We start from the raw sequence: 13,440 nt of genomic DNA, 5'->3' as shown, positions 1-13,440 counted from the left end.
CTCCCATAATAAACTTTTCTTCTAACCATGCTGTTTAGCTCAATGTTTTCGGTAGAATTTCTACAATATTTGTAAGTTTTGTAAAAAAAAGAATTCTCAATAACACTGCATAATCAACAATATTATGCAGCTTCTTCTAACCAACTTTAAAGTATTATTCTCAAGTTGCTAAGCGCATGATCTTCTTCTTTTTTAAACAGTTCCATTTAACCAACTCTCAGTATTATTTACAAGCTGCTAAAGAGCATGTCTTCTTTTTTCTTTTTTTTGAAATAGTTCCATTTAACCAGCTTTTGAGTGCTATTCTCAACTTGCTAAGAGTATTGTAACTCAATGACATTGTCTAGTATCTTTGACAAAGAGAATTAGAGTTTGAATTCCTTCCCAAACACCCCCACCCCCACTTGTAGCAATTGAATGATCAAAAAGAGTGTTATTCTCAACTTGGTTTGATTAACATGTAGCATGAAGTCATTTTCTTTTCCTTTCAAGAACAGATGAGCAACCACTGGGACATTAATTATAAGTTGAGATATTTTCTATAGTACTGCAGATCTGATATTGGGTCAACTTGAACTCTGGACACATTAAAGTGTGGCAAAAAATAATTACTGGAAATGAACCACAAAAGGATATCATTTTGAAGCAAAATGATTTAAGTAGCATTCATTGATGGAACTTTATTTGAAATCTGCTGAGTACTTGGCAAATACACAACATTCTATTTGATCTAACATTGTTTCACGTATTAAATCACAACATTGTTCTGAATGTGTTCTAAAGATGATCAGAGACCTATATGTCAACCGTAATCTTTGCATCAAGATGAGAGAATTCTTTGAAATAGGCCTTGAAATGCTCATATGAATGCTTCACGTCATCTACGGCACACATTTCTCTTATACTGTGCATTGATAGCTGTGGTGCACCTACATCAACTGTACGGATTCCCACACCACTTGCAAGGATAGGACCAATGGTTGAACCACATGCCATGTCATTGCGGACCACAAAATCCTGCATTATGAGTAATTCCTCTGCTATAATCGCTTATTATACCAAAAAAAATTCTTACACCATAGTTTCATCTAGTCAGTTTGTTATCCTCCTTGAAAGATAAAGTTCCTATCACATTTTCAGTTTGAGGAATGATTCCTTTTATAGAAATTGAGTACACTAGAACTTTTCACAACTCAATGTCAGGAGAAACTGACCTGAATAGGAATGTTATGCTTTGTAGCTATCTCTCTGAATATGAAGGAAGTGACTGCATTGGTTGCATAGCGTTGATTTGCATTGTGTTTAATGACAAGCCCTCCATGCAACTTAGGCTGATGATTATCTTCATGTTTGTCCTAAGGAGGAACCTTAAATCAATATGGAGAAACAAACCAAATAGTGTCAAAGCTGGTAAGTTAAGCACTGTTGCCCACTCACCATATAATTAGGGTGTAATGCATGCGCCATGTCAGCAGATACTAGGAAACTCCTCTGGATCGCTTTCTCAATTAACTGGAGAGAAATCAAAGGCAATTAAAACAAATAAGTTTCTAGAAGACAACATAATCATTGATCAATGTGTTGTGTTTGAATGAGGGATTTTGGAATTTTCTAGTTGATTTTCCTTATTTGAGTTAATAAGAGAGTTGTTTCCAAATTCCATGGAACTTTGAACTTAGTATTGTTCATGCATTCAAATCTAGAGTTAAAATTCTAGAAGGCTGTGTTTAGATGAAAAATTCTCAAGATTTTCAAAATGATGGAATTTAAAATACAACTATTATCCCATCAATTTAAAGATTTCATGCATTCAAATCCATAGTTAAAATTCCAAAAAGTTGTGTTTCAATGAGAAATTTGAAAAATTATAAAAATTTCAAAATGACTATATTTAAGTTGATTGCAATTTTAGTCCCGTTAATTTGTTTTTTATTAATTGGATGTATATATTTAAAATTTAAAATTTATATTATTATAGCAGTTAATAAGTTACAATGATATTGGTAATGTTGGTAGTGATGGTGTGGCAACGGTGGACGCAATGTGGGCAGTGCGAAGGATAAGGGTTGTAGTATTTATATATTTTTTTCTTGAAGATTTGTTCTGTCTCCATCTTAGTTCAAGGATTTATGTAGCTGAAGCAAATTAGTTGGGTTAAGTCTAATTGATTTGATTTGATTTGATTTAAGTAGCTTCTTAGTTCTTGTTTTAGATTATTGCTACTAAGGGGTTCTATAATTATTTTGCAGGGAGAACTTGTTTCTGATGACTTAGTTGTGGGCATTATAGATGAAGCTCTTCAGAAGCCTTCATGCCAGAAAGGTTTCATTCTTGATGGATTTCCAAGGACTGTGGTCCAAGCACAGAAGGTATTACATTGTGTAGCATCCAGACGTTGTCATATTGATATAATTTTTCATTTCCTTGATTTTGTTCTTTGCAAATATGTTTGTGTATACTTATGCATCCAACCATACTTTTGTTTTTTCTTCTTTGTACAGCTTGATGAGATGCTGGAAAAGAAGGGAGCCAAAGTTGATAAGGTGCTCAACTTTGCAGTTGATGATTTGATCTTGGAGGAGAGAATTACTGGTCGCTGGATACACCCAGCCAGTGGTAGATCCTATCACACAAAATTCGCACCTCCCAAAGTTCCTGGTGTTGATGATGTAAGGCTGTTTCCTTTTCAATTCAAAATTTTATTGATGCCTTTAGGATTTAGGAAACATTTCACATCAAAGGAGCTTTCATCAGAGATGTGTGCATAAAATATTAGTGGTAAAAGTTATGTTGCAGTAAAAGCGTATATATATTAGTCATTGGTATGTTAATCTGGTTTAGATGGCAATGTTCATTTTACTAGGCTTGCTATTGATCCTCTGTGTGAGTTCCATCACTGTATATTAATGTAATATGATCTTTTTTATTGGTAAATAACTTGCTCTTCCTATGTTTTTTGTTAAGGTTACTGGAGAGCCTTTGATTCAGCGCAAGGATGATACTGCAGCTGTTCTCAAATCAAGGCTGGAGGCGTTTCACAAGCAAACTGAACCGGTATTCTTTCTCTTTGCCTTTCCTACTGTCCTTTGAATTTGATTGCTTAAGTTCATATGAATAGAAAATATAAACAATAATTTCTTTGAATTAAATTTCAGTGATTTGCACTCTTTTCAGAACATATCCTTTTGAAATATTCCTAGTTGAAGTTTGACCTGGATTTTAATTTTTGGCTCCCTTTCACTGCAATTTCTCTATTAAAAATTGTCATAAGTTGTGTTTGGTACAAAACACTTGTGGTCAATATATTTATATAAAGTGTGGACTTTGTTGGAGTGGTACTACATATGTTATACTGTCAGGTGCTGTTGGGAGGTTGTCACTAGAGAGGAAGAGTTGGGGCGTTGATCAAAGATTTCTGGGCAAGGATTGACCAACTTGTCTAAACCTTAATTATGAACTGTGATATAATTTATGGGTTGATAACTTGAATTCTTTTATTCATTTTAAAAAAAAAGTGGACGAAAAAGGGGTTTTTTTTTTTTTTTTGGGGGGGGGGGGGGGGGGGTGGGGGTTTATTGGATAGCTCATTAGCTCATACTAAAACTTCTTCTCGTACCATTAATCTGACTCTTTAAGTACTCTTATTAGGAAGTATAATGGTGTTATTCATGTTTGGAATGCAGGTTATTGATTATTATTCCAAGAAGAGTATTGTTGCTAATCTCCATGCTGAAAAACCTCCCAAAGAGGTCACAGCTGAGGTTCAGAAGGTGCTGTCTTAGTAAAAACAGCTCCCTCCATCTTACTTATAATTGATCGCATTCCTTGGGAACGCTACTGTTTGTTCCTTTGTATTTTGATATACTGTTGAATTTTCTGACTAGTTGCATCACTTATTGATTTTCCAAACTGCTAATGACGGCTGCTGTCAACTTTTTGAGGTTTAATTGAGTTACCTATACATAATATAAAAGCGTGAAACTGCACGCTGGTGCTACACATTTTTTTGCTTTGTTGAAAATCTTGCCCTTTTGTGATGTTGTATGTTCATTTAATTGTCTATGGTATTAGTATTTTCCTGACAGGTGTCCTATGTATGATTTCGTTCTTTGTACTTTTTCCTTAAAAAAATACAAACACCACCTGTTAGGCAGGAAAAAGTGGTATGTGCTATAGTGTTAGTTTTTGTGCTAACATGTTACATAGCCTTCACTCCTAGATGAAATTGCAGGGTATGACCTCAATTACTTGTCAAAAGAAAAAAAAAAAAAAAAAAAGAATATGTGATGTCCGACCTAACTAGACTGTTGAGGATCCAGAGATTACCTCAGAATTTTGGGAACAAGACTTGGTTGTTATTGTTGTCTTAATTGTGGGTGGATCCTGATGGGGGGAGTCAAGCAGACTTCGTTTTGAATTGAAATGGAACTGTACAACGTTTGATACGGAAAATGCGTCTACCAAAGGGTTCATGTTAGTTACCTGGTCACTATTCATGTTAATCACTGAGAGATGCAAATGGTATTACGCAAATGGTATCATGAATGATTGGAAAATGAAGAAACTGAAAACTGATGGGTATATAAAGCTCAGCAGCCGGAGCATTTTGTAGGGTAGTTATCCTGCCTTGCTTTGAAAAAGGAGGTACCAAAAAGGCATATGAACCCCAGCATTGGTGGAACATGGCAAATAATGCATTGGAAAATTGTGTAAAAATATATTTAAAAAACTAGTTAAGAAACTATGTTATATTTTATGCTCAAATAATCACTTCCAACGCTCAATATGATTGAGCTCTGTACGTAGTTCTGATAGGAAGAACAAACCGAAGCCACACAACTCTAGCCATAGGGGCAATAGAGAAAGAGGTGTGACGAATTTTCACTACTTTCATTTCACATGGAGCATAATATTAGGGGTGTCCAAGGATCCGCATCAACCGACCCGCCCGCCCGAAACCGCCCGAACCGAAGGTCCACGGGCGGCTCCGAATCCACTCCACGGTCAGTCACGGATTGACATTTAAAAAATCCGAATAGTTCGGATCGGACCCGGGTTTCAAAATATTTCACCCGGTAAAACCGATCCGACCGAATTATTTATAATAAAAAAAAAAAAAGGTAGATTTGACATGTGGCCAGAGTCCAGACAGCCCATCCCAGCAATGACAGCCCAGATTTCCCTCACACGTTCCCAACATAAATAACAGCCGTTTGATCTCAAATTAAAATTTAAAATGAAGGGTGTTGATGAGAGGAAAACTGACTCAACTGGGCATGAAATGACCGGTCACCAGTGGCACAATAACCCATTATTAATCAACGGCTAGAATACAAGATGGAGAGCCAATCTAACGGTTAGAAATAAAGGGGAAAGATCTGATATCTCAAAAAGACTCAAAACAGTCAAACCAAACGGATTCAACTCATTCAAGCCACTACTCTTCAGTTTCGGTCTTCACTCTTCTAGTCTTCTTCAGTTTTCACTTCAGAGCCAAAGGTCAGGTCATGGACATGGCTTCCCATTCACGCCTTCTCCTTCCCTTTTCACTCTTCCTCACCTCTTCAGTCTTCACTTCTTCAGTCTCACACTCTCAGTTCTTTACCTGCTCTCTCAAACTCTCTCAAACTCTCACAATCTCACACTCTATAAATTCTAAACCGTTTCCCCAAATCCAAACTACTGCTTATCCAAATCCAAACCCTAGCCGCCTCCAATGCTGTTACCCAGTCCCCTCTCCGCCTCCAACGCCTAGCACCGCCGCCGCTGTCCACTCCTCTCTCCATAGCTACCGCCGGAGTCCTCACCCCGTGTACTCTTCACGGAGTCAGTAAGGTATTTTTTCTTTGTTTCTCATCTTTCTTTTTTGTTAGTCTCGTTGGTTTCATTTGTGATGGAAATCAAATGTTAAAATCAAATAATCCTATGAAACCCTATGTTAAAATCAAATAATCAAGTAATCAAATGTTAAAATCAGATTCATACTATGAAACCCTAACTAAAAATAACTTAGAAACCCTAACTATTTTACTTTTGTTCTTTGTTCATACTATGAAACCCTAACTAAAAATAACTTAGAAACCCTAACTATTTTACTTTTGTTCTTTGTTCTTTTCTTAAATCAATTTTGATCTTGTTTTAGTTTTATATAGGATTGAAAGCTGACTCCAGTCTCCAAGTATCATTATCTGCTCTGAAGTGTGAAACCCATACACCCACGGTTTTCTTCAAGGTAGTTTTTGCTTTCCTTTGTATTTAAAATTTAGATATCCTAACTATTTTACTTCTGTTCTTTGTATTTTTCTTTAATTAATTTTGATCCTGTTTTAATTTTATTCAGGATTGAAAGCTGAATCCAAGTATCATTATCTGTCCTCAAGTTTGAAACCCACGGTTTTCTTCAAGGTATGGTTTCTGCTTTCCCTTGTATTTAGTAAAAAAAAAAAAAGAATGTAGTGATTGTGGTGGTTATTTGATATTTCTTTTTACAAAAGGGACAGAGCAATTTAAATGATAAATAGAATGTTGAAAAAGGGAAACTATTGAATGTAATTCATGAGGGTTGTTTTTAAAGTTTTAGAACATTTACCTTGCTTTGTATGAGAATATTGTTATGATGTGATTAGTTGATTGTGGTGGTTGTTTGATGTTTCTTTTTAACTAAGGGGCAGAGTAATTTAAATGATAAATAGAATGTTGAAAGGGAAACTATTGAATGTAATTTATGAGGGTTGTTTTTAAAGTTTTAGAACATTTACCTTGCTTTGTATGAGAAGATTGTTATGATGTGATTAGTTGATTGTGGTGGTTGTTTGATGTTTCTTTTTAACTAAGGGGCAGAGTAATTTAAATGATAAATAGAATGTTGAAAGGGAAACTATTGAATGTAATTCATGAGGGTTGTTTTTAAAGTTTTAGAACATTTACCTTGCTTTGTATAAGAAGATTGTTATGATGTGATTAGTTGATTGTGGTGGTTGTTTGATATTTCTTTTTACAAAAGGGGCAGAGTAATTTAAATGATAAATAGAATGTGGAAAGGGAAACTATTGAATGTAATTCATGAGGGTTGTTTTTAAAGTTTTAGAATATTTACCTTGCTTTGTATGAGAAGATTGTTATGATGTGATTAGTATGATCATGCAATTTGTCACTGCTAAGAAGAGATGTGTGAATCATGTGATCTTTCTTTCTAATAATCTCGTTTGATTATGTTTATTAAAATGTGTGGTTCCAGGATACTGGTTTTCCTTTTTGGTGTGTGGTTATTATTGATTATTATTATTATTATTATTATTAAAGCTATTAATTATACTTGTTACTCTAGTTTGCTAATATGTATCTTTGTTTTTTTAGGTCATGGAAACCAACACTAATGAACCCTCTGTCCAAACACCAGCTGCTACAGAAGATGATGGTGCTATTCCCACCCCCCAAGTTGAAGATTCTGCTGCTACCCAAGCTGAAGCAGCTGCTGCTTCTGAGTTGCCCCCAGTTCCACCATGCCAAGTGAGTATGACAGCTCCTGTTAGTGGTGTTTGTAGTGGTAGGAAAAAGTCTGTTGTTTGGGGTCACTTTGAAAAAGTAAAGATAGGTGAGGGTGATACTAGTAAAACTAAGGCTATCTGTAATTATTGTCAAAAATCTTATAATGCTGATAGTAAGAGTTGTGGTACTAGTAATTTGTTAGCTCATATGCCAATATGCCCCAAGAACCCTAATAGAGAAGATGTAGTTAGAGGGCAGAAAACATTAGCTTTTGTACCCAAAAAGGATGGAGAAGACGGATTCCACCTTGTGTCAACATCCTTTTCTGTTGAGGCTTCTAGAAAGGCATTGGCCGAAATGGTTATAATTGATGAGTTGCCTTTTAGGTATGTCGAGGGGTATGGGTTTAAGAAATTTGTAAGTACCTTACAACCTAAGCTTAGATTAAAGGATATCCCATCTCGTCAAACTGTGGCTAGGGATGTGATTGGCATTTATAATAGTGAGAGAGAGAAGCTAAGGAAATCCTTGAAGGGTTGTAGGGTGTGTCTCACTACGGACACATGGACTTCTATTCAGAATTTAAATTATATGTGTCTGACTTGTCACTTTATTGATGATGCTTGGAAATTGCATAAGAGAATTCTAAATTTTTGTCAAGTTGAAGATCACAAGGGGGAGACTATAGGTAGAAAGATTGAGATGTCGTTGCGTGAGTGGGGTATTGATGGGATATTCACCTTGACGGTGGATAATGCTAGTTCAAATTTAACAACAATTAAATTTTTGCAAAGGGTGACTAAAGATTGGAATGGGGCAGTTTTAGGAAATGAATACATGCACATGAGGTGTTGTGCCCATATCCTAAATCTCATTGTGGGGGAGGGTTTAAAAGAGATAGATGCATCTGTTGCTAAGGTGCGTGAAGCTGTGAGGTATGTGAAGTCCTCACCCAATAGAAGTCAGACTTTTAGGAGTTTTATGGAGAGGTTAGGTATGGAGTCCAAGAGTCTTCTCAGTCTAGATGTACCTACTAGGTGGAACTCGACCTATATCATGTTAGAAACTGCTGAAAAATTTGAGAAAGTGTTCCTCCGAATGGATTTTGAAGATGATGGTTATTCGTCGTACTTTAGGACCAAGGAAGATAGTGGTGGTTTGGGGTCTCCATGTATGACTGATTTCCAAAATTGTAGGGCATTTGTGACTTTCTTAAGGCTGTTTTATAATGCAACAAAGAAATTTTCTGGTTCATTGTATGTTACTTCAAATGCCTTCTATGATGAGATCTTTGTTATTCAGGAGAGTATTTCCAGTTTAGTTAAATCCCAAAACACTCTCTTGAAAAGCACAGCCACAAACATGCAAACTAAGTTTGAGAAGTATTGGGGGGAAGGAGATAAAATTAATCCTCTTTTGTATGTGGCTGTGGTCTTTGATCCACGAAAAAAATTGAGGTTTTTGAAGTTTTCATTTTCTGAAATTTATGGGAATGCAGTTGCAGAAGTGATGGTTGATAAGGTGAAAGACCTTTTGTTTAAGTTGTATAATTTTTACACTTCTATTCATTCACCAAATGTGCAAGATCAAAGTGGGAGTGAGAGGACAGAATTAGAAACTGATGCTAGTGATCCATATGTGATGGTTCACTCGCGATATGAACGTTTTTTGCAAGTTGAGCAATCTGTAGGTTGTAGTAATGAGCTTGAGAGGTATTTGGCTGAAAACTGTGATGGTAGAAAGGATGCAAATTTTGAGATATTGGAGTGGTGGAGGGAAAATTGTAATAGGTACCAAGTGTTGTCTAAAGTAGTTAAGAATGTGCTGGCTGTGCCAGTTTCCACTGTTGCATCTGAGTCAGCATTTAGCACTGGAGGTCGAATTGTTGATCCATTTCGAAGTGCACTATCTCCTCTCATGGTTCAAAACCTTGTATGTTCACAAAATTGGCTTCAAGCCACAGTTCCAATTTCTCATCGCCAGTCAAGGGATGATGTTGAGGCATTGGAGGAGGAGTTACTTGACTTAGGTAATATGCTTAAATTCTGAAACTTAGTGTATTAATTTTATTGAATGTCTCATGTATTCAAGCAAAATTTAATTTATTTGTGTTTATTGTGTTTATTTCCTATTCTTTTCTAGTTTTAAATGAACAACCAACAGCAAATACTAGCTCAAGCAAGGGTTCCACTTCAGGCAAACGACCCTTGATTAGCATTGATGATTAATCACTGACTTGGTATGATTCTGCCTTTATAGTCCCTTACTATTATAAACTTGGTTTCCTTACTAGTTGGTTGATACTAATGTATTGTTTGTTGAATATTTTTTTGTCTATTGTAGGAGGATGGTAAATTATTTTGTAAAGAAGGCAGCATTTTGGAAATATTTGGAAGCTTTTTTGGACATATTGCTTTTCTAACTTGTAACAATACTCAACTGTCAATACTTATAGAAAAGAAATCTTAGTTCATAGGTTTTCTTTTCTATTAGTTATAGACTTAAACTATAGAGTAGTCATTCAATGCTTTGGAAAAGCTATTTTTTGGAAATACCTATGCCTATGGTATTTGATTGTTGTAATTAATTATATAGCTTGGAACATTGTATAACTAGCAAGCTTTCTGCCTTATGGGTTACTGCCCAAAAAACTTTCAGTGACTGCCTTTATGTTACTAAGTATGTATATCTGTTGGAATATTGCAGTATAGTATTCTGTTGTGATTTATTTTATTGCTGGAAAATTGGAAATGTTATTTGTTGTAGTTTGCAGGTTTTATGGGTGTTGAGCAGTTTACTGCTTAGGTGCCTTTTGTGGTGTTTTACAGATTAAAGATTAGTTGATTGTGTTTATTTATTTTTTGTTCTTAATGTGGGAAAGATTAGGTATTGGGATTTTGGTTTGATCACAGGTGATAAAATGAATAAGATTAGTTGATTGTGTTTAGTTTCTGCCTAATGATAGGTGCTTCTTGTTTCAGATCACAAGTGACTAAAAAATAACAGACTTTTTGGTGTGTTGTGTTGATCACAGGTGATAAAATGAATAAGCCTTATTTGGGCCTTTTTGATTTGTCCTGACTGATAGCCCAATAGGTCTAGTTTTGTTTTGGGCCTTTTTGATTTGTCCTGATTGATGGCCCAATAGGTCTAGTTTTGTTATGCTGGAAGTTTTATTTCAAAATTAATTAAGTAAAAAGGCCCAAAAAAGTGAATTTTCTGTGATTTTAACAATGGCAAAAAGTCCGGCCCAATCTGAGGCCCAGACCCGTGAAACCGATGACTCCGACCCGGACAAACCGATTACCCGAAATGTCGGATCCGACCCGATATTCGGTCGAATACGGGTCCCAAATATAAAAAACCGATTCAACCGGGTCGAGTTCGGTTTGGGCCCAAAACCGACCCGGCCCGACCCGTGGACACCCCTAGAGCATATATATATATATATATATATATATATGAGTGACTAAGATGCCTTTACTGCTAAGATTTGGGAGCACAAGAAGGCAGTCTTGAAGAAGTCTCCATATAAAACTAAGAATTTTCAAAGGGAGTTTGACTTTCCTGATCAGAGACCAAATTTATTTTGGAAAATTTAGATCTCTCATCTGTTGTAAATTGCTTTCTTGATGACACAGTTGCTCATAAGCTTTTTTCACTTGATACTCTCCCGAGCTAGAGTACAATTCCACAATAACCCATCCTTTCCACCAGCCGTTTTAGGCTATGTTGCACGACTCGAGTACAGGGGTATGACAATTTTTGAAAAATAAGAGTATGACACGTTGGAGTATGGCAATTAGTTAATATATTTAGATATATTTTAGACAAAGTTGTTTATTTTAGGATTTAAATTAAGTAATAACAGCAAATAAGTACAATAATGCCCCCCCCCCCCAAAAAAAAAAAAAAAAAAAAACTAAACCCAGAGCACTCATAAGGAGAAAAACATAAAATCAAAAAAAGAAAAAAAAAACCTAACCCTATAAAATTAGTAAATAACACGTGTAAATAAGTAAACCCAAAACATAACATGCGTATAAGTAAGAGGAGTGTTACGTCTACAATATTTTTACAACAAATCATTGATGGTAAGTTGTTGTTTATTCTAATTTGAATTTACTACTTAAATTAATTTTTTGCCCACTCATAATAACTCACCACGTAGAATTTGTTGTGAAAATGTAATGGACATAACATTTCTCTATCAGTAAAGCCAAACTATTAAAAAAAATACTAAGGAAAAAGAGTTGAAGGACCAAAAGACAGAGAACTCAAAACCTGCATAGAGAGAAACGGCAGAGGAAGAGAGAAGGAGGTTTGTGGTCACTAGAGGCTAGAGGGTGTTTGGTTGTTGTGATCTACTTTGAGAAGGCACACTGTACAGATCAGATCAGAGAGAGAAACGACAGAGGTAGAGAGAAGGAGCTTTAGGGTTAGAGGAGGGCGGAGGGGTTTGATTGTTGCCGAGAAGACACACCACACAAATCAGATTAGAGAATTGAGGGAAAGAGAGAGGCAATGGTCCAAATCATGTTCTCTCTCTCTCTCTCTTATTTTTATTTTTATAAAGTTTTGTTGTGGCTGGGACGTTTCGGCGTGTCACGACTGTGTTGGCGACATACCCAGATTTTTTTCCTAAAAAAAAAAAAAAAAAAAAAATGAGGATACGCCTTGGGTATGAATTTTAGGCATGTCTTACCAGTACCCATGTCAGACATGAGTACTTAGCCAAAATTGTAACATAGGTTTTAGGTAAGGGAATTTGAGATATTTCCTCACAAGCAGCATATAGATTCCTTACCAGGTTGGGCTCCCAACAATTGGATATATGAATTTTTTTGTGATTGATAGGTATATCTTTTCCAGAACCTACTAAACATTTACCTTGATGTAGGATAGGGTTATTCTGACATAGAATGTTTCTCCCAGTCCAAGAGTGATAAAGAGTACCACTACCATATTTCTATGAGTTCTGAAAAATTACTCTCTATAACTCTGAATAACATTTAATTCCAAAATAAAAAATTTTCAATAAAAAAAAAATTTTAAACCTAAATTGTATAACAACAATTTAGGTTTTAAAAATGGACATTTATAAAAAGTTTTGTCTTGAATAAGTTTGCTTTTTATAAAAGCAAACGGTTTATAAAAACAAATTGTTAATAATTTAGGTTAACAATTATTGACCGCTTAGCTTACAAAATATATATTTCATTATATCAATTATATAATTTTGAGTTCAAGACTAATAATAATATATTCCATATACTTTTTTTTTCATTTATCAATTAAAAAAAAATTGTCGAAATTTTCTGCGCATCATGCGGGTTTACGGCTAATTATAAATTCAACTAAATAATTCATTAGTCAATGAAAACACATAATTGAATTTAATTGGAAATCTATGTCACAACATTTAAGAAATTATTATACAAAAATTATGCATTTTAAAAATATAGGTATAAAAATTAAATATTTTAAAATCTAATAATGACTTTTAAATAAATGTCAAAAATCGAACTCCCAGGCCCCAATTATCTAATTTAACCCTCTGTTGGCTTGGGTTGGTGCACAGGGGTTATGTGTACGGTTCAGTTAAGCAGATAAATTTCAAAATTTGTTTGCGGAGGCTAAGTTAGTGAACTTGTCCAAGGATCAAAGATTTGACAGGGTAAGACAACGTTGATAATTATGTCCACATTTGGTTTGATAATCAGATTTTTAGATGTGTGAAATTCACACATAGTTTGTTTTTTGAATCCTTTGGGAATTGTTTATTCTTCCTCAAATATCATTACGTGGCTTTCTACAAATAAATAATAAAAAATGATAAGGCAATTAAAATTTTTATTCAAACCAATTTGAAGGAATCTCATCCAACCCATTATATGATAATTTATAGAACCATTCATGTGTATTTTTAGTTACATAACCAATTTAATGAGT

At 35.0% G+C, this 13,440-nt stretch overlaps 3 protein-coding genes across 6 annotated transcripts in view; 2 read left to right on the top strand and 1 right to left on the bottom strand.

Annotated features, from left to right (window-relative positions):
* The window catches only part of LOC126701697 (adenylate kinase 4), an 86,731-nt gene extending 82,719 nt beyond the window's left edge, over nucleotides 1-4,012 (top strand). The window contains exons 3-6 of one of the 4 annotated variants that reach the window (XM_050400007.1): nucleotides 2,250-2,369; nucleotides 2,502-2,669; nucleotides 2,965-3,054; nucleotides 3,684-4,012. In XM_050400007.1, coding sequence (XP_050255964.1) covers nucleotides 2,250-2,369; nucleotides 2,502-2,669; nucleotides 2,965-3,054; nucleotides 3,684-3,782 — 477 coding nt within the window. In that variant the 3' untranslated portion in view covers nucleotides 3,783-4,012. The remainder of the gene's footprint in view (nucleotides 1-2,249; nucleotides 2,370-2,501; nucleotides 2,670-2,964; nucleotides 3,055-3,683) is intronic. The other 3 variants (XM_050400006.1, XM_050400005.1, XM_050400004.1) reach the window with 3 other exon arrangements.
* The window catches only part of LOC126701696 (probable aspartyl aminopeptidase), a 38,107-nt gene continuing 25,285 nt past the window's right edge, over nucleotides 619-13,440 (bottom strand). Inside the window, exon 12 of the mRNA XM_050400002.1 lies at nucleotides 619-795. The gene's annotated coding sequence lies outside the window, so the exon portion shown is untranslated. The remainder of the gene's footprint in view (nucleotides 796-13,440) is intronic.
* On the top strand, nucleotides 6,207-10,161 carry LOC126701694 (zinc finger BED domain-containing protein RICESLEEPER 1-like). Its single transcript, XM_050400000.1, has 5 exons — nucleotides 6,207-6,232; nucleotides 6,341-6,405; nucleotides 7,357-9,517; nucleotides 9,631-9,727; nucleotides 9,832-10,161. Exons 3-4 carry the CDS (start codon nucleotides 7,360-7,362, stop codon nucleotides 9,714-9,716), a joined length of 2,244 nt encoding a protein of 747 aa, XP_050255957.1. The 5' UTR covers nucleotides 6,207-6,232; nucleotides 6,341-6,405; nucleotides 7,357-7,359; the 3' UTR covers nucleotides 9,717-9,727; nucleotides 9,832-10,161.

This window comes from Quercus robur, chromosome 10, assembly GCF_932294415.1.
Source record: "Quercus robur chromosome 10, dhQueRobu3.1, whole genome shotgun sequence".
Classification (NCBI taxonomy): domain Eukaryota; kingdom Viridiplantae; phylum Streptophyta; class Magnoliopsida; order Fagales; family Fagaceae; genus Quercus; species Quercus robur.
The sequence above is the reverse complement of the archived record's forward strand: the minus strand, read 5'-3'. Positions and strand labels throughout refer to the sequence as shown.